The sequence below is a fragment of the Pongo abelii genome, chromosome 1 (genome assembly GCF_028885655.2).
Source record: "Pongo abelii isolate AG06213 chromosome 1, NHGRI_mPonAbe1-v2.0_pri, whole genome shotgun sequence".
Lineage (NCBI taxonomy): Eukaryota > Metazoa > Chordata > Mammalia > Primates > Hominidae > Pongo > Pongo abelii.
The window spans coordinates 41,928,776-41,950,209 of NC_071985.2; the positions used below are offsets into that span (position 1 = coordinate 41,928,776).

Here is a 21,434-nt window from a genome sequence, read left to right on the forward strand (position 1 = left end):
ATTTGGAAGACCACTCAGCTTTCTGATCTTTCTTCCCTTATTTCACCAAAGCAAAAACTTCAGCTTGTAGTTTCATATTCAGACCTCCTATCGGAGTGCCTATATCCTCAGTTAACCACTCAAATCTTCATGTGTTTGTGCTAATTCACTCATGAGTAGCAAGACATATTTTATCATCTCTCTCCATCTACTCCATTCTCAGGGTGCCTGGCATAAGCTGCCTCTCTGGCCTTTCGTAGCAGATATCCCTTGTAGTGAGTTGAATGATATTCTCCCAAAAGATATCTCTACCTAAAACCTCAGAATAGAAACTTATTTGGAATAATGGTTTTTCAGATAGAATTAAGATTAGGATCTTGAGATTAGATCATCTTTTATTTAGAGTGGGCCCTAAATCCAATGACTGGTGCCCCTATCAGGGAAAAAGTGGAGGGATTTGACATATAGAGACACAGGGGAAAAGGCTATGATGGAGGCAGGAATTGGAATGATGCATCCACAAACCAAGGAATGCCAAGGAATCCCAGGAACCAGCAGCAGATGGAAGAAGTAAAGAATTGGTTATTTTCTAGAGCCTTAGAAGATGGGAAAATACCCCTGCCAACATCTCAATTTCAACCTACAAAACTGTGAAATAATAAGTTTCCTTTGTTTTAAGGCACCTAGTTTATGGTAATTTGTTACAGCAGCCCTAGGAAACTAATACAGTGTTTTTCTTCTGATGCTAAACCAGGCACTTAAAGATAGAACAAAATAGGCTGGGCATGGTGGCTCATGCCTTGTAGTCCCAGCACTTTGGGAGGCCAAGGCAGGTGGATTGCTTTAGCCCAGGAGTTCAAGACCAGCCTGGGCAACATGATGAAAACCGATCTACATAAAATACAAGAATTAGCTGGGCGTGGTGGCATGCACCTGTTGTCCCACCTACTTGGGAGGCTGAGATGGGAGGCTTGCTTGAGCCAGGGAGGTCAAGGCTGCAGTAAACTATGATTGCACCACTCTACTCCAACTGGGAAAAAGAGCAAGACCCTCTCTCTCAAAAAAAGCACACACACACACACACACAAAACAAAACAAAAAAAGAACCAGAACAAAACAGACTAAGCCATCAGCCTCCTGTAAGAAGCTATGTCTTCTTTTTGAGAGAGTATATTGTGTGCTGCATATTTTTACTTTTTTTGTTTTACAGTTTTTACAATTTTTCTGTTTTATTTTTTATAGAGACAGGATCTTGCTGTGTTGGCCAGGTTGGTCTTGAACTCCTGGCCTCAAACAATCCTCTCACCTCGGCCTCCCAAAATACTGGGATTATAGGTGTGAGCTACTGTGCCCAGCCATGTGCTGCATATTTTCAAATAGAGTCTGAATTCCATTACCTCCTTTTTGGAGAAGACTTCCTCCATCTGTTCATTAAGCCTGCACTGGGGCCTAGGCATTTACATTAAAAAAATTTACTGGATTCTGATGGGTACCACTCAGTTGGAGAGTAAAGGTCAAAGAAAGGTTAAATGCCTTTCATCAGGTTTAGCCTTTTCACCTTGGCTTGCTCTTGTCTCTCAGGGCTTCCCTGTGGATAATGGAATATTCCAAGGCTGGTGCCACATCGCTAATCTACTCCAGCTTCTGCTCTGGAAAAGGCCTAATGTTTGCCCTGAAGGACCAGGCGACTTCTTCCCCTCCTTAGGAAGAAATAGCCTCTTCCTTTTCCTACCCTTTTCTTTGGGCTACTCTTTCCTTGCTTCTTACCCCCTGAGTGGAACAGTTCAAGTACAAAGATTAAGACAGCTTGGAGGCAAGCTGACAAGTGGACAAACTTTAAGTCAAGACAAAGAGAGTCTTTTTGGTTACTTAGTCCATGCAGCAGAACACTAGTTTAAAACCTTAGCTAAATAATATCCACATTTCCAATTTTGAACTTTGCACGCCCATGTACCCCTCATGAACTTATGGAGAGTGTCGGTCAATTATACAGATACTGGTTAGTGTTCATAGGCAGTTGTTTTCATGTCTTCTCCAGTGAATACATTTTTCTTCCTGATTTACATAACTGTGCCTTACTGCCTTCCCTCCACTCCTCCCCTCAGTCCCTTTTCCCCACCCTCTTCCACTCCACCAGCAAGAAGAGTTCTCATGTTATAGATTCAAACATACTTTGGTGCTGCTGAAACCCATCTGTTTTGGCTATGGTATGTAATTTTGACAATTCCATTTATGACAAAGTTAAGCTCACAAACAAATACCATAGTCTATTACAGAAACATGAGGGATTGGGTCCACATATTCTGAACCCATTTAGGATATGTGGAAGCGGATACTGACCAGCACGAACAGAAAGTTCACAGCGAGGGGCAGGGCTGCTCCAAACCCCATTCCCATGAGGGTCACTTGTGCAGCGGATGGTACTCTCCCCAATGAGGTTGAAGGTCATCCCTTTGTCTGGGTGGGGGTCACATGTGTAAGATATTTCTTTTCCATAGGGAATATCTCCAAGGGGAGTTCTGGTGTGTCTCCCGTTAAGGATAGCTGGAGGATTTGGACAAAAGATATCTAGAAAGAAAACAAGAGCTCTCAATTCCATAAAAAATTTTAAAGTATAATCCAAGGTGATTCTACAGTTGTCATACTGTGACTGTGTTGCCAATTAAGCATACTTTTCTTCTTAAGGAAAGTAGAAACTGCAAAATAAATGTATTAGGCCTCTGCTAAGATGGAGCTAAATGAAATGACAACTAAATCAATGTTCGTTACAAAAGCCTTTCCCAAATTAAGCACCCTAAATTTTTCAGATAGTTAATATTTCTGAATAATAAAGACTATATTCCTTTAAAGTAAATAAAAATCTTCATAGTCACATTAAAGGGGATTCATCCATTAATTCAACAAGCATTTTTTTGAATATCTGCTGTATGTCAAATACTGTTTTACGCACAAGATAAATATGATCTTTGACATCAAGAATCTTCATCCTAGAGACATCTTTCTAAAATATATTATGCATTTATTATTTGTATATCAGTGATTTAATTTTTCTTGATGATGCCAGGCTATGATTTTCAAAATAAAGATGAAAGATTACAGTAATGCTGTCACAATGAAAAAAATATACTATGCACTCCTGTATGTGTTTCAAATGGCTCAAGAATGTTACGGTTTTTTGAGATACTCATTGGTTTTTAAGGGTTTTTTTTTTCATTAAAGATACACATTTATTCCTTGGAATGCCTCTATTTGGGGACAGTCCTTCCCCTTTCTAATTTGCTTTGAATTTGGGAAGAGGATATTACAGCTTAAAAGAATTATAGATAAACTAATCAAAGGTTAAAATAGCTTAACCAATGTTTACACTCTAGTAAGCGATTTCAGGTATATGTTGGGTCCATGAGGGTATTTTCTCTTTCTTTTCTTTCATACATCTTAACTATTCCAGGGAAGTTAAGATTGTCAAATAGCTAACTTCCAACAATGTAAGATGAAATTATCATTTTCATCATATAAATCAATACAAGACATTGAAATGATTTAAGGCAAAGTATTCATTTGAGCAAAATTCTATTGTAAACATGTATTTTTAATAGCTATGATCAGAAGGGGAAGCAATACCCTGATCGATTTAGTGAAGAAGTAAATGGATAGATTGGACATAGCAGTGTTTCTGTTTTTAACACACTATTTTCTGCCCTCTTAAAAATCAAAAGCAAACCCCTTGCTGCCATTTCCCTCTCCAGCTATAGTCCTATTTCTACTCTCTTTACATGAAAACTCCTCTAAAATATTGTCTATGATCTGTTACAATTCCTCCCGTTCATTCTCCCTATAATTCATTCCAATCAGTGTTTGCCAGCACTCCACCGAAACTTCCACTTGTTACCTCCAAGTTGCCAAACCCAAAGATCAATTTTCTGTTCTCACCTAATTTGACCTCTCTATAGAATTTGACACAGTTGATTAGTCTAATCCCTTAAAATAATTTCCATACTTGGCTTCCAGGGCACTTCACCCTCCTGTGTTTTCTCTTACTGCAGTGGCTGCTTCATCATAATCCCCTTTGCTGATTCCTTCTCACCTTTTCAACTCTTAATCCTGGACATCCAGGCTCAGTCCATGCATCTGTTCTCTAGCAGCACTCACTCCCTAGGTGAAGATCTCTTTCAGTCCTGATTTCAAGCATAGCAGATACAATGATGGCTTCTACATATCTATGGGCAGCCTGGGACTCTCCAACATATCCATCTGGATATCTAAGAGGAACACTAAAGTTATGTCCCAAGCTTAACTTTTAATTTCCCCCATTTCCAAATTTCATGCAGTCCCCTGCATTTCAGCTAAGGGAAATTCTACGCTGGTGGTTGCTCTGGCCAAAAACCTGGAAACTCTCTATGATTCTTCTCTTTCTTTCACACCCTCTATCTAAGCTAACCATCACCAAATCCTGTCATCTGCACCTTCAAAATATATCCAGAATTTGATCACTTCTCATCATCACCTTTCCCAATTGCTATCCTGGGCCAGCATCTCTGATTAGATTGCTGCAACAGCCTCCCAGTTTGAACCCTCAGCTACACCCGGAGGTTTGCTGGGCTACACGCCTTTTGGGTCCTCAGCTACTTTTTCAATTGAGAGCACTGACTCAATTCAGAGCATTTTCTTAATAACACTTAGTATCATTTGAACATTTCTCTTCATGTCTTTGATTTTTGTCTTTATCCTTCCACAAAAATCTAAACATGGACTTATCTGTCTTGTTTATAGGTATATCCCCAGTTCCCAGAAGATTGCTTGGCACATAGTGGATGCTCAAATAATTTTCTGTTGAAAGAATGAGTATACGACTAAATGGATGATTGAGGGAAGAACTGAAAAGTTGAAGTATGACTATTACTTTTGACAGGAAAGAAGAGAAAAATTTAGCCTAGCATCTCGCCATACATTTATTTCTATGAAGCATTACTCTCTATTTATAGCACAGACTTTCCTCATAAATATTTATAGGATGGTACCCAAAACACATGATTCACATGTTTATTTTTCCCCAAAACATTGCTTGTATCTATTCTAACAAAGAACAATTTCTATCAAAAGCGGGCACAAACAGCAGGACAAACAATAGATAATCCCACGGGGCAAACCACATTAAGAAAAAAACAGAGAAAGATCCAGACTGAAGAAGTATTCCATCTACTCACGTTCACACACAGGAACACTGTTATTCCAAAGGCTTCTCATTCCAACCAAGACACAATGACTAACGGAACTGCCCTTTAAGCGAAACCTAAAGAACAAAGCAGTAGTGGCTGGATGAATGCACCATTTCTCTCTTCCCTTCATTGACAGATCTCAACCTCCTCCCTGAGAATTCCTAAGTTAATCACCATTTTACTACTCAAGCTAAAGCACAGGTGAAAACGCTCAACTCACTTAGTTTCTCATTGACAGGGGCTCAGAAGCCAAATCATTTTGGAAAAAGTGTAGCTTTCAGTGAGGACAAAGCAATAACAGCTGGCAGAGCTGTCAATCATATGTAATTGGAATTTAGAATATTTCTACTTACTCTTTCATTCCTATTCCAAATTCCACTATGTATTTGATTAAAAGTTTTGTGAAATAATCTTTGCATGTTATTTTATCTTATATACAACTTTCTCTTATATATCAAACTTTTCTTAACAACCCCCTAGAATATTTATTTATCTCTTCATGTCTGCAAATTATTATTTATTCATACATCTAATGTTCCATATATATGTATATATGTATATATTATATATATACATATATATATACACACTTTTTTTTTCAAGACCTTTTGTATTTCTGCCATTGTTTTTCCTTTGTCCCTTACTGGAAGCTGCACATTTTCCAAAATGATTTTACTTCTGAGCCTCTCTAAGTGAGAAATCAAATGAGTTGAGCTTTTTGCTTTTTAAACTTCTGTTCATGGATCCAGCTGGTTCATACCACACTTTCCAATCATTGTTTCAGATATTAGTCTCCTCTAGTACTTCTTTTCCACTAGGTCAGTCCCCCTTTTCTGGACTGGTGACTATATTTCTGTTTGTACTTGACACTGAGTTATATGCGCCGTTTTTTCTTTATCTCTTTATCTCCTGATAGTAGTGCCACTTAGTCCCTACCTTTATTTTAAAACTACACTTCCAGAAGTTAATCTCCCTGGATTCTTCTTTTCCTAGGTCAGCCCTCTTTTTGGATTGATCCTTAAGCTCAAGAGTCACTCTCCAGTGCTGAGTCCCTGATCTTAATTCTGGGTCACACTTACCCTTCATCACAGACAAAGGACACCTTTGCCCCAAGCTGGAGATTAAGTGGAAATAGCACACGACCATGAGGGAGTTGACCCAAGAAGTCATCACAGGATTTCACTAGAAGAAGAAAAAAAAAAAAGAAAAAATAGGAGTAAGACCTCCATGTGTGGGGTGAAGAGAGAAATCTGGAAGCCAGAGAGTTGAGGCACCTGCACATCTCGGGGCTTCAGGGCTCCAGTCTCCCTGGGGCGTGCAGTGCAGAGACACAGCCCCTCTGAGGTCATAGCCAGGCTCACAGCTGTAGAACACTTCCTGCCCAGGTGAAAAGTTGTCCTGATGGCTTGGGGTATGCTCACCATGCAGGATTTCTGGAGGCGGCTGACACACTGTGGAAAGGACAGTTCCAGAGTACTTGTTAGTTATGGGGGAATTTCTTGTGCTATATCCTATGCCTGCTGAAGGCCTCATAGTTAGTAAAAGGTAGAGAAATAGAACCCAATTCTCCCTAGCACAAGGCCCCAAATTCACTTGTAAATCTACAGGGCATGAGGTATTTTCTCCTAGCTCTGGTTATCCAATGTGAAGTTATCAGTACTGGTGGATTCTCCATCTACGTATTTCCTGGAAGGTAATCCTGATTTGTACCATTGTTATTCAGGTAATGAGACTGTCACCTGAGACCAAATCTGTTTTACAGATTTCCCCTGATTTCTCTGATTGCACACCAATGACTAAAGTACAGTCATACTGTTTCGGGACAGGCAAGCCCCTAAATTGGGGCTTACTCTGGAAGGGTTCTTGCCTCACCCAGGACAGAATTCAAGGATGAGCCAGTGGTGCTAGACAGCAATCTTTTAGTGAAAGGCACTGCTTCTTGCAGAGCAGGGCTAACTCACAGGCAGTGCACCCAGAGTCAGCAACATAAGGGCTCCTGGTAGGCAACTGCGTTTATACTGCTGTAAACCCATTTCAGTTACATGTAAATTAAGGAGTGGAACAATGCAGATTGAGGGGTGAGTTATTTAGAACTTTCCAGGGAAGGGGCGGTAACTTCTAGGTCGTGGCCATGGCATTTGTAAACTGTCATGGTGCTGATGGGACTACGAGGGCAGCTAGCAATTGCTTTCATCGCCATCTGCTGGTTCCTGCTGTTTTTTCACTTCATCCCGTCTGGGCCAGAGCCTGTTTTGGTCAGCAGGATTGTGACCAGAACACAAGCCCTGCCCATCTCCTGCCTCAATACATCCATATTTATATCCCTTTATCTGTTCGTCTTCCCAGCTCAGTGGTTGCACAAGGCTAACATGGGTTGGTAGAAGAATTGTAAGCTCCTTCTCTGTCCCTATGTATCTACCATAACACCTCCCACTCAGCTGCTAAGCCAGTTATGGTGGCATCAGTAGACAAGATGAGCTGTCAAAAACACAAGCCCTTAAATAAGCCGGTCCTTTGTCATGAGAGGGCATATTATTTGGAGAGTATTTGACTCAACATCTGCCTTTATTTATAGTCCTGTTCGTTCATGCTTAGGGCATCAGAACCCATTTTAACATCAACCTAATCTATACCTCATTAAAGATGAATTTAGAAATATTTAACTGGCTTTGAACAACTTACTTTCATCTTGACTCAGACTCCTAGGGATAAAATGTAGGATGTGGATGGCTTGAGCCTAGGAATTTGAGGCTGCAGTGAGCCATGATTGTATCACTGTACTTCAGCCTGGGCAACATAGTGGGACGTCAACTCTAATAAATTGTTTTTCAATAAAATAAAATAAAAATAAAATGTAGGAGGCAGACCATTATAGACAAACTCTAAGGTCTTTGTCTCTATTCTGAGGCTATGATTTCTGTCCTTGTAAGCCAGTCTCTTTCTTTCACCAGTGGATGCTGATAAAAGTATGGCAAGAGCCAAAACATTCAGACTCTGGGGTCTGACACACTTGCCTTTTAAAATCCTGGGTGTCTCACTTAGAACATGTGACTTAGCTAATTTACTTAATCTCTGAAAGACCAAGCTGATGTCACTATTAAATGGATAATACAATAGCACAATTTCAAAGTGTTGTTGTAAATAATGAATGAGAAAGTGTATATAAAGTGCTTAGCGCATAGCTGATCATAAAGAAAGTCCATATAATTTTTAAATATAACTGAGAGATTGCAGCTGGTACTTTGCCCAGATAATTAAATAATAGGTGAGTCCAAAATAGCTTTTTTCCTGGCTAATTAAGGTCTTGCTTTTCAAAATGAAGACACATATGCATGGGTGCATGCACACCCCCAATTCTTAATTTCATGCTTCTTCCCCCAAAACTTACTTTCCCACCCTCCTCACCACACATCCCTCCCCCTGAACAAATACTCATTTCCTGATCCAACAGCAACGCATGTCACTGGCAGGGCCCTTCTAGGCATCAGTCAGACTCACCCCTGGAGCAGCTTGGTAACCCTGGCTGCCATTTGTTCAGAGCCTGGCATTGCACACGGGGGGGTCCTTTCATGACAAAGCCAGGCTGACACCTAAACTCCACAACTTCATTTAAGGAAAATAAGCTTCTGTTGTCAGATACCAATATTCCATTTTCCACATTTGGAGGCGTGCATTTGTTAGGTATAATGCACTGAGGGGCCGGGCCACTCCAGATGCCCACTTGATCTTCATTGCTGGTGCAGTATATGGATGGCTCACCCACAAGCTCAAACACCTTTCTCCCTCTGCTTCCAGGATTGCAGCGGTAGGTCACCACTGATCCATAGTAAAAATACTCTCTGTTGGTGCTAATGAAATCTCCATTGGCGATGGTCGGGGGTAGCCCACAAGGAATTCCTGAAAAAGAGACAGCGAGTTAACCAAAACAAAACCTTGGGACAGAGTCTTGCTGTCACCCAGGCTGGAATGCAGTGGCACCATTATGGCTCACCGCAACCTCCACTTCCCAGGTGAAGCAATCCTCCCATCTCAACCTTCTGAGTAGCTGGGATCACAGGCATGCACCACCGTGTCTGGTTTATTTTTGTATTTTTAGTAGAGATGGGGTTTGGCCATGTTGGGCAGGCTAGTCTTGAACTCCTGGCCTCAAGCAATCTGCCTGCCTCCGCCTTTCAAAGTGCTGGGATTATAAGCGTGAGCCACCACGCCCAGCCTGGTTTCTAATAATTATACTTTACTGTAAATTTTACTAACAGTTTTTTTTTAATTTCAAATTACCAGAAGTAAATATTGACAATATTATTCTCATCTAATATTTGCTAATGTACAGATATGTTCTTACAGTTTTAAAATATTATGAGTTCTGCTCTACTCAGTTAACCTTATTTCACTAAATGTGTCCACATATTATTAGAGTCCATGTGTTTTTTGTTTGTTTGTTTGTTTTAACAGAGCCTCACTCTGTTCCCCACGCTGGAGTGCGGTGGTGTGATCTCGGCTCACTGCAACCCCCGCCTCCCAGGTACAAGCAATTTTCCTGCCTCAGCCTCCTGAGTAGCTGGGATTACAGGCATGCGCCAACACACTCAGCTAACTTTTGTATTTTTAGTAGAGACGGGGTTTCACCGTGTTGGCCAGGCTGGTCTCGAACTCCTGACCTCAAGTGATCTGCCCGCCTCAGCCTCCCAATGTGCTGGGATTACAGGCATGAGCCACTGTGCCTAGCCTATAGTCTATGTTTTTATTTCTCCTGCTAAATGAGAATTTAACCATGTTATCTCACCATTATTAATCTAGTTTTCTCTATATAGAAGGCATTTGCCTTTATGGTATTGGATATTAATATAATAAACCATACAGCATAGCGTTTTTTTTTGAGACAAGGTCTTGCTCTGTTGCCTGGGCTGGAGTGCAGTGGCATGATCATGGCTCATTGCAGCCTTGACCTCTCTGGCTCAAGCAATCTTCCCACCTCTCAGTCTCCTGAGTAGTTGGGACTATAGGCGTGTGCCACAGTGCCTGTTTAGTTTTTGTATTTTTTGTAGAGACAGGGTTTCACCATGTTGTTCAGGCTGGTCTCAGACTCCTGGACTCAAGCCATCTGCTCACCTAGGCCTCCCAAAGTGCTGGGATTACAAGTTTGAGTCACCACACGTGGCTCAGTATAACATCTTTATTAAATAATAAGAATAAAAGCTCTGGAAGAACTAATAAAGACAAAGCACAAATATACAATATTACATATAATAAACACGATACTTAGAGATTCAGAAGTAATAAAAAGAACTGGATACTGATCTACAGCCATACCACCCCGAATGCACCCAATCTCATCTGATCTTGGAAGAACTGAATACTGTATCCTACTCTACTGTAGGACAGTGCCCAGCCAGTATATTGCCCTTCTACAAAGTTTGTTCCCACTTATCCTCCCACCAACTGGGTTTGAAATTGCTGATTTCCTCACACCATCACTAAACCCAGGATTATACACATTTTATATTCCTTGTTAGCTTGCAATTGCTCATTCCTCTTTGCTCCCCAAAATGTAGAAAGCTCATCTTCCAAACAACTCACAGGGAAGATGGCATGATCCTGTTTAGACAAAGGATAAGGAGGAAGAAAGAGCTGCATGGCTTGAATATCTGATGTGATACTAAGAGCTTGCAGAGAGGATATGGGGTTTCTTTCACTGACTTTGTATTTGTTGACTTCACTAAAGAAAATGCTCTTCAAACTGCGAGGTGCTCAACCAACAGAAGAGGACATTGGGGGCTGGTTAAATGAGCTAACGACTAGTTTAAAATACATTAGACCTTGAGATAAGAAAAAAAAAAGTATTTCTAGGTGAAGGTGGAAGTTTGGAATGCTGTGAGCCATTTTAAGGATATGACTGGATTCTTCAAATATCAGAAGGATACCATTTCCAAGAGGGATGAGATTCATTCTTTGTAATTCTAGGAGGACAACTCTAGGATTAAACGGTGGGGTGAATGGGGAAAGAGATTTCGACTCACGTTGACAAATTGGCGGCTTCGTGCTCCAATGGGCAGTATTGCCTGAGAGGATACATTCAGCAGATGAGTGACCAATGAGTCGGTGCCTAAAGGCAAAAAATGGAAAATAATTGTGCTGTACATACCTCATCAGCTTCCTGACAGCATGCATACGTGGCAAAGCAGAAGGATTACAATGTAGGAGAAGTCTAAGGCCTAGCCTAAACTTTACCTATTGTTTCCAGCTTTTCTACTTCTTTTTCCTATTCTCTCATTATTGAAAGAGATATTTCTGCTGTAACTTCTCCTGGCCCACATTGCTTCTTAATATATTGGCTTCATTGTGGACTGCAACTGGCACCAAAATAAAAAAATTATTTTGTAGACCTGTTAGACAATTTTTTTCTTAAATTCTATCTTTCTCTAAATATTATTTTTGCCTTTTTTTGTTTGCATTTTCGCTTAATTTGTGTGTGTGTGTGCGTAATACTATGTCATTTTACTTGAGACATGTTTTTTATAAATACAAGATTTGTTGCTTTTGATCTTGTCTAGGAGACTTTGTCTTTCAACAAGAAGATTAAACCAAATGTATTGAGATAAATGATACATTTGATTTGCTTTCATCATCATTCTTTCACTGCCTTTTTCATTGATTTCACGATGCCCAATGATGAAGATGTGGAGAAAGCAATGAATAAAATGAACTGACCCAAACATAAGGGGGCTTATTTTTGGTGGAAGAGACAAATGCATTCCTTGCCTTTCCTTTTCCTTCCCTCTCTCTTGCTATATGGAAGAGATAGATTCAGCTGTTTTAGTCTTTCTAATAATTTGGAAATTAAACTTATTATTTTTTTCAATGAGGAATTTCATTTTATATGTGTACCTGTATATTATACACATGCATATGCACACAACAGATATTTAAACCTATTTTCTCAATTTTAGAGTCAAACTCTATATAGTCAGTCTACTCATCTTTTCTGTAATGCAAGTCTAGCCTACCTTTTCTTGCTGTCTCACATTTCCTAGTTTTATTGATATGTTCTATGAGTTTAGAGAGATTATTAATAAATTATGATTACATTGCCAAGTTTTTGTGTGTATGTTTTTTTATTGTTGTTTTTCTTTTTACCAATATCCTATCTCATTGCGATTTCCTTTGGAATTCATCATTCTCCTTTTTAAAAATTTGCCTGTGAATTGCCTGGGAAACGTACTTAAATGGTACAATTTTTGTGTCTTTGCTCATCCTTTAATGTGTACCTGGAGCCTCTAGGTGTGAATATTAGCTTGGCTCAATAGAAATGCTATCTTATACAAGTTAGTGTTGTATAGAATCAGTGTGGTGTCAATAAATTTATTTCTTTTGCAGGTATTACATTTTCATGTTTTATTTCTGGAATCTGAGTTTTTTTCTCTATCCCTGAAACACAGAAGTTTCCCTACTGATGGCTAGGTATGGACTTATTTGTTTACCCTTCTAGAATTTTTACTACATGTATTTTGAATCCTGACACTGTTACATATGTCTTCTCTTTTTCCTTTTTTGAGACAGGGTCTCATTCTGTCATCCAGGCTGGAGTGCAAGGGTGCCATCAAAGCTCACTGAAGCCTCAGTCTCCTGGGCTCAGGTGATCCTCCCACTTCAGTCTCCTGCCTAGCTGTGACTACAGGCACATGCCGCCATGCCCAGCTAATTTTTATACTTTTTTGTAGAGATGGGTTTTTGCCATGTTGTCCAGGCTGGTCTTGAGCTCCTGGGCTCAAGTGATCCTCTTGCCTTGGCTTCTCAATGTGTTGGGATTACATGTGTGAGCCACTGTACTTGCCTGTCTTCTCCTTTTCATCTTTTCCCACTGCATTCAGGGAACATGTGGTTAACTCTTCTTACTCTTTGCTTTAATTTTCTGCAATATTCATTGTGATATACATATATATGATATAGATCACATGTATGAAATGAAATATATAAACACACTGAATGCATATATTCATTCATGTACACACTTTATGGCTAGTTTCACAGAAGTATTTGTACAATTGAATCTTGTTACAAATATGAAAAGGAGAGTGTTCTGAAAATTTCCCTGGTTTCTTGGCAGTAAATCTCTTTTGTAAAATTTCTCTTGATTTTTCAGACTGGTCTCTTTTACATGTATTTCCTGTTTCTTCTCATAAGCTCAATGTTTTTCTGCTTTATGCCATAGAGAGGTTCCGCACTTATTCAGCAATGCAAGATGTGGAGGGTACAGTCAGGAAATTTATCAATTGTATTTAAAAATGCTTAAAAAGAAAGAGAAAAGGAAACATTGGATTTATTCTAATTTTTGTCAGATTCTAGGTGCTGTGGTCTGTGAGGCCTATGCTGGCAAATGTGCTGGACACCACAAACTTCCTTTCAGTGTTTGTTGTGGTGACACAAATGTAACCCCTATTCACTACCTGGCTTAGCTGTTCCCGTGAAGAGAGAGATTGAGGCAGAGTCTCCACTGTGTGCTGAGCAAGGGTGAGCACCAACAGCTGGACCATGCGCTGTGAGCACCTGAGGCCTGACATTTTCAAAGGGGCTCTGTTATAGGTTGAATTGTGTCTCCGCAAGTATGTTGAAGTCTTAACCTCCAGTCCCTGTGGATGTGATCTTATTTGGAAATACAATCTTTGCAGATGCAATCAAGTTAAGATGAGGTCATTAAGGTAGGCCCTAATCCAGTGTGACTGGTGCCCTTATTAAAAGGGAAAACTTTGGACACAGACATGCACAGAGAGCACAGCATATGAGGACACAGACCCAGAAGGAAGATGGCTGTATGAGAACAGAGACAGAAATTGGAGTTCTGCTGCCACATGCCAAGGAAGGCCTGTGGCTCCAGAAGCTGGAAGATGCAATGAAGGATCCTACCCTACAGGATTCAGAGGGAGAGTGGCCCTCTCAACACCTTGATTTTGGATTTCCAGTCTCTAGAATGGAACTCCAAAAACTTCTGTTGTATTAAGCCGCCCACTTCGTGTTACAGACATTCCTCAAAGATATTGCAGGTTCAGTTCCAGACCACCACAATAAAACACATATTACAACAAATGAGTCAGATGAATTTTTTGATTTCTCAGTGAGTCTAAAAGTTGTGTTTATACTATACGGTAGTCTATTAAGTGTGAAATAGCATTATGTCTAAACAAAGTCATACTTTAAAAAAAGGTTGATTGATAAAAAATGCTAAAGATTATCTGACCTTCAATAATTTGTAATCTTTTTGCTGGTGGAGGGTCTTGCCTCAAGGCTGATGGCTGCTGACTGATCAGGGTGGTGGTTGCTGAAGGCTGGGCTGGCTGTGGCAATTTCTTAAGCTGAGACAGCAATAAAACTGCTGTATTGATTGACTCTTCCTTTCACGAAAGATTTTTCTAGCATGCAATGCTGTTTGATAACATTTTACCCTCTGAACTGCTTTCAAAATTGGAGTTAATCCTCCCAGATACTGCTGCTGCTTTATCACCTAAGTTTTTGTAATACTCTGTATCCTTTGTGGTCATTTTCACAATGCTCATGTCATCATCACCAGGAAGAGACTCCACGTCAAAAAAACCACTTTCTCTGCTGATTCATAAGAAGCAACTCCTCATCTGTTCAAGTTTGATCATGAAGTTGTAGCAATTCAGTCACATCTTGAGGCTTCACTTCTGATTGCAGTTCTCTTGCTATTTTCACCACATCTGCAGTTATTTCCTCTGCTGAAGTCTTGAACCTCTCAAAGTCAGCCATGAGGGTTGGAATTAACTTCTACCAAACTCCTGTTATTGTTGATATTTTAAGCTCTTCCCATGAATCATGAATGTTCTTAATGGTACGTAGAATGATGAATTCTTTCCAGCAGTTTTCAACTTATTTTGTTCAGATCCATCAGAGGAATTACTGTCTGTGGGGACTCACCTTAAAAAATGTATTTCTTAAACAGTGAAATTTGAAAGTCAAAATTACTCCTTCAGCCATGGGCTGCAGAATGGCTGCTGTTGTTAGCAGGCAGGAAAACTCCATTCATCTCCGTGTCCATCTCTGTTGGAGCTCTTGGCTGCTTAGGTGCAATGCCAATGAGCAGGAATATTTTGAAAGGAATCTGTTCTTCTGAGCACTAGATCTCAACAGTGGGCTTAAAATATTCAGTAAACTATGCCACAAACATACCTCTGTCATCAGGCTTTGTTCTTCCATTTATAGACACAGGCAAGGTACATTTAACATAATGCTTAAGGGCCCTAGGATTTTTAGAATCATCAGTGAGCATTGGCTTCAACTCAAAGTCACCAGCGGCATTAGTTCCTAAAAAGTCAGCCTGTTCTTTGAAGCTTTGAACCCAGGCATTGGCTTCTCCTCTCTAGCTATGAAAGTCCAATAGATGGCTGTTTTGTCTACATGGAAAATCTGTTATTTAGTGTAATACCTTCATCAGTGATCTTAGCTAGATCTTCTAGATGATTTGCTGCAGCTTCTATATGAGCACTGGCTGCTTCACCTTGGACCTTTATGTTATGGAGGGAGCTTCTTTCCTTAAACCTCAGGAACCAAATTCTGCTAGCTTCCAGCCTTTTTTCTGCAGCTTCCTTACCTCTGTCAGCCTTCATAGAATTGAAGAGAGTTAGGGCCTTGCTCAGGATTACGCTTTGGCTTCAGGAAATGTTTCTAGTTTGATCTTATACCTAGACCATTAAAACTTCTTCCATATCAGCAATAAGGCTGTTTTACCTTCTTATTATTTATGTGTTCACTGGAATAGCACTTTAAATTTCCTTCAAGTATTTTTGCTTTGCCTTTATAACTGGCTAGCTCTTTGGCACACGAGGAATGGCTTTTGGCCTATCTTGGCTTTCAACATAACTTCCTCAGTAAGCTTAATCATCTCTAGCTTTTGATTTAAAGTAAGAGATGCATGACTCCTCCCTCATGTCAACACTTAAAGGCTATTGTAGGGTTATTAATTGGCCTCATTTTAGTATTATTGTGTCTCAGGGATTAGGGAGTCCTGAAGAGAGGGAGAGAAAAGGGGAATGTCTGCTCCATGGAGCAGTCAAAGCACGCACATTTATTGATTAAGTTTTCTGTCTTATATGGGTGCAGTTTGTAGGGACCCCAAATAATGACAATAGTAACATCAAAGATCACTGACGACAGATCACTATCACAGACATGATAATAATGAAAACATCTGGGATATTGTGAGAATAACCAAAATGCTACACAGAGACACGAAGTGAACACACGCTGTTGGATAAATGATGCCGACCGACATGCTTGTCATAGCTTTGCCACAAACTTTCAATTTGTTAAAAGCATAACATCCACAAAGTACAGTAAAACGAGGAAGGCCTGTACTTTTTGATGGCAGCCCTAGCAAGCGATCCTGCTGTTATCATTAAGATTTGTTCTCTCACACAGCTGCTACATGGTCTTCCCTTTTTTCCAGCAATGTCTACTCTGGGTTAGGGTTGTTTGTGTGCTTTGACTACTACACTTCTAATTTTTTTTCCTTCCCATCCAGTGAATGGCATACACTTTATATGTGCACTGCCCTGGTTTCCAGCAAGGACACAGATTTTTCCCCTAATCTTCTCCTATGTTTGTTCATTTCAATCAGGAGTTAACATCTGGGTTCAAGCCTCTTAAGAGCAGTTGGCAATAACCTAGTTTCCTTCCTGAGATGTGGCTAGAAGGTAGTATTGCTATGCTGAAACTCTTGAACCAAGAGATGTTGCTGCCAACTCACCCTGTAGTACAAGAATAGTTGATTCTGGATCCAACCTGGATGTCTGTGATCACATGTACCATGCCATTCACTGGATCTGGAGGAGTTTTACATGATTTACCTATGGGAAAGAAAGTATTTTGGAGCCAGGTAGAGTAATCTGAGCTTTCTTCAGTATGTAAGGTCTCAACCTGCATGTAGCTTCCTGAAGAAAACAGGCGGTTCTGATGGTTCCACAGATTTTGGCACCTTGAGAAAACTCATCAGAGTGCTGAGGATCAGCCACCTACTAAGACCCACTTTCAAAAAGACCTTCCCTCTGGATCTATTTAGATCTAGATTTAGATCTGTGGAGAGACCTTGCATCCCTTATCAAAATATAAAGGTCATTTATGGCATTATTTACTATCAATATATTTCAATGTTTGCAAAGGATTTCTTCCCACCTAGTTATTCAAACAGAATTTGTCTTCCTACACCATTTTTTTTTTTCCAATCTAGAGTCATCTATTATTTTCTTTCCCATAGGGAATGAAGATTTTCTCTACAAATATTCCTTGAAACATTCTCATAAAGTGAGCATTTCAAGCAATAATCAAGGATGACCTACAAGAAAAACATCCACCTATCTGCACACTTTTCAAAAAAGGTTTCTCATATTCCACATTTGAAAAAATTCAATAAGAAACTTTTGCAGACATGGGAAAGACCCAGTGCAAGTTTACTCACGTTTACAGACATCTTTGGGACTCGACCAGACCAGGTTATCTAGACATGTGATAGAGAATGGCCTCCCGTAGTACTCAGGATGGCATTCATACTTTAAAGATGTCCCAATGGGAAAGTCAGATGCATTGGTTTGGGTTTTCAACTTAGCAAACAGAAAATGATCTGGGGCTTGACAGTGACCTAGAGACCAAGAAATCAAGGATATCTGAGTTAATAAAAAGATACCCAATGTGTTTCCTCTTTTCTCTTCCTTGGTAGATTTGATGCCAGAAGAAAAGAAACTTTTAGTTGTAAAACAACAACAACAACAACAACAAAAACACACACCGATAACTCCCCTGTAAAATGGAAGGGAAAGTTCCATTAGCAAAGGCTTATAAGAAAGTGTATTATCTGGAAGACTAGTCTGCTATCTGGTCTTTCTACTCATATAATTTATTTATTTTTATTTTTAATTTTTTTTTCTATTTTTAGTAGAGTTGGAGTTTCACCATGTTAACAGGCTGGTCTGGAGCTCCTGACCTCAAGTGATCTGCCCACCTTGGCCTCCCAAAGTGCTGGGATTACAGGTGTGAGCCACTGCGGCCAGCCTATTTTTATTGTTTTTGAGATAGGGTCTCACTCTGTCACCCAGGCTGAAGTGCAGTGGCACAATCTCGGCTCACTGCAACCTCTGCCTCCCAGGCTTAAGTGATACTCCCATCTCCGCCTCCCGAGTAGCTGGGACCACAGGCATTTGCCACCACACTCAGCTAATGCTCATATAATTTAATGTAAAGATGCTCCGATTTAATTTTTCACATTTTTAGGAAGCCAGAAAGAGTTCTTCTGCCCAGGTTCCACCTTTCGTGTCTGCTTTCCTTGTACTTCAAGGCATCAAAACTCCAATGAGAGGCTGACAAGCATGGGTGGAAACTCAAGACATTTCCTGGCAGAAGGAGCCACTGATTTTCTAGGTCAGATTTCTAAGCCAACCATTTCAATAAGGGGATTCACAGGCATTTGTTTTTAATTCATATGATTCTAATGAAGGACTTTCCCACCACTCACCGCCTCCCTCTTTTTTCATCAGTCCCTCCATCTGCAAAGGTCATCAGGATCTTATGTGTTGACCTACCTTAGAACCATTTATCATTGGTTTGGCATTCCATTGTGGTAAATGCACACACACTAATAAATGCTACATTGTAATTATGGAAATATGGAGGGCCTGGGCTAGATATTCTGAACCCATTTGGGATGTGGGGAAATGAGCACTAACCCAGAATTCCACAGCGAGGGGCAGGGCTGCTCCAAATCCCATTCCCTTGAGGGTCACTTGTGCAGCGGATGGTGCTCTCTCCAATGAGGTCGAAGGTCAACCCTCTGTCTGGGTGGGGGTCGCATGTGTAATTTACTGCTTTTCCAAAGGGAAAGACTTCCAGAGGTTTTCCTGTGTGTCTCCCATTAGGAATAACTGGAGGACTTGGACAAAAGATTTCTAGAAAAAAGGCAAAAGCTCTAAGTTTCACTCAGGAGTTTCACCAGAGGTATTCTGCAATTACAGGGTGCTATGATTGGTGTTGCTGAAAATATGCTAAGAAGATGACAATAGACATTAGGACTTTGAAGAGTTGGATTAAATGAGATGTCAATGAAAATGTGTTACAAAGTACAACAGAGATTTGTCTATCCTGAATCTTCCAGATAGTAACGGTTCCTGGACAATAGAAACTTTACAACTTTAATGAAGTAGCAAAACATTTGAAGAAGAAAAATAACCATTTTGAAGGGTTACCTATTCCTTTAGTCAATATATATTAATTGAGCACTTATCCTGTGTCAGCCCTTCATCAGGATCCTGGGGACACAGTGCTGAGGAAGGAGCCTACGTTCTTAGGAAATATTTCTCAAATGTATATATGTGTGCTAATCATCCTAAATAGGTGAAACCTTTCGCTGATTACTTATTGATATTGATCATCAATCTCAGTGATAACAATAGCTCTGTCACAGTGAATTGAAACATAGTCAGGCCATGATAAAAAAAACTCCAAATGGATTCAGATTGCTTTGCTTTTGAAAATGTCTAGGTCTGTTGATGATTTATTTTCTCTTTTTACTCTCTGGGTCAGGTTTCAAGTTGTTACTCCTTTCTAGCATCTACTGATTTGTTTAGAACAGTCTCTTCCTCATTTCTAATTGGCATTTTTCATTAGAACTGGAATTTGGAAGAAGCTATTTTAACTAGCAAGAGTTATGAAAAAATAAGAGAGAGCTTGAGTAGTCCAGTCAATGAGCTTTTGTGCATGATAGTAGAACAGACATTTGTCATGCTGCTTCAAGGAGCACTGGATTTCTTAGACAGCAAGAATCTCTACATAAGTTACATTCTTCCAAAATTTTACTCTAAAAAGCACTGTAAGATGTCCAAGTACATTTCTAACAACGTAAACATTTTAGTAAAATTTAGTAAAACAATTTAGTAAAATTTCATGGTTTTCTAAAGAAACATGTTTTCCAATCATTAGAATCAAGAATTGAAGCAAAGTTCTATCTTCCATTGGGGAAATTATAAATGGGTAGACTAGGAGAAATCAGTAGTCTACTGAATACTGAACATATGAGGCTCATTTTAAGAGCCTCATGTTTTGAGAATTTAAGGAGTCTCAAACTGCTCACCCTGTCTAATGTTGCTCCCCATTTTTGCCTCATTCCTCAATGCTTTGCTCTATTGTCTCATAGCATTGAATTTATTTTTTTTCTTGTCCCTCTCCCCACCTGAGTAGAAACAACATGGGGACAGGGAATTCATCCATCTTGTTCACTGATATAACTCCAGTGGCTAGATGAACATCAGGCACAAAGTATGTGATCAATAAATATTGATTAAATAAAGGCATGTTTAATATTTGTGTATTATCATATATATATAAATTGTAGACTGACTGCACCTTGATGGGAGAACAAAATGAAAAAGAAAGAAGGGAGGAAGGAAAGAAGAAAGGGGAGAGGGAGAGAAGAGGGGAAGAAAGAACTGAAGGAAGGAAGGAAGAGAAAAAAAAAGAAAAAAATAGAGAAAGAAAGCAAATTGTTAAAGCTTCACATTATCTAATCTCTCCTGACCTAGACACACATGACCAAAGGATTTATTGCACTAGAACACGGAATACAGAAGGACAGAGACAGATCAGATGGTTGCAAAGACAGGTGATGTATACATTGATTCATAACCAAACATTATTAAAATAAGCAATTTTTAAATCGATAATTCAGACTAGAAAATTGAAGAATCACATTGAGGGAGGCCATAGGGCAAATACTGAACAGATGAAGGGGAGAGATTGGCCTGAAATGTTACTCCTATTACTCACGTTCACACACTGGAACACTGCTATTCCAAAGGCTTTCCGTTCCAGCCAAGACACAATAACTAGCAGAGCTGCCTTTTAATTGAAATCTAAAGAAGAAAATAGGAGTGAATAGTGAGCTGTTTCAGCCAAGAGGACACTTAGTTCACAATCTAAGGCCCAGCCCCAAATCTCATGATTTTGAGGACCAGAGGCCAGCAGATGGCAGAATTGCACAGGCTACGTTATTCTGGAACAGTCACAGCCTCCAGAAGGGAGCAATACAGAATGGCAAAATGCAGTAGCTTGGTCACATGATAGTCCTGCTTGAATTGAAAAAGCTAGTCATGACATAGATGCCATCCCCTTGACCCAGGACCCAGGCTTGGAGTTTCACAGATTACTCCATGATAACCTGATAATCACTCATTGTCGTTATTAGAA

General features: G+C 39.8%; 1 protein-coding gene across 11 annotated transcripts in view; it reads right to left on the reverse strand.

Annotated features, from left to right (window-relative positions):
• Window positions 1-21,434, reverse strand: part of CR1 (complement C3b/C4b receptor 1 (Knops blood group)) — a 203,735-nt gene that overhangs the window by 132,707 nt on the left and 49,594 nt on the right. For 10 of the 11 annotated variants that reach the window (XM_054521535.2, XM_054521478.2, XM_054521558.2 and 7 more), the window contains exons 16-25: window positions 21,015-21,100; window positions 18,923-19,141; window positions 17,662-17,841; window positions 16,954-17,053; window positions 11,213-11,298; window positions 8,694-9,092; window positions 6,470-6,646; window positions 6,275-6,377; window positions 5,184-5,269; window positions 2,320-2,547 (exon numbers count right to left, since the gene is read on the reverse strand). In XM_054521535.2, the coding sequence (XP_054377510.1) occupies window positions 2,320-2,547; window positions 5,184-5,269; window positions 6,275-6,377; window positions 6,470-6,646; window positions 8,694-9,092; window positions 11,213-11,298; window positions 16,954-17,053; window positions 17,662-17,841; window positions 18,923-19,141; window positions 21,015-21,100 (1,664 nt within the window). The remainder of the gene's footprint in view (window positions 1-2,319; window positions 2,548-5,183; window positions 5,270-6,274; window positions 6,378-6,469; window positions 6,647-8,693; window positions 9,093-11,212; window positions 11,299-16,953; window positions 17,054-17,661; window positions 17,842-18,922; window positions 19,142-21,014; window positions 21,101-21,434) is intronic. The other variant, XM_054521512.2, reaches the window with a different exon arrangement.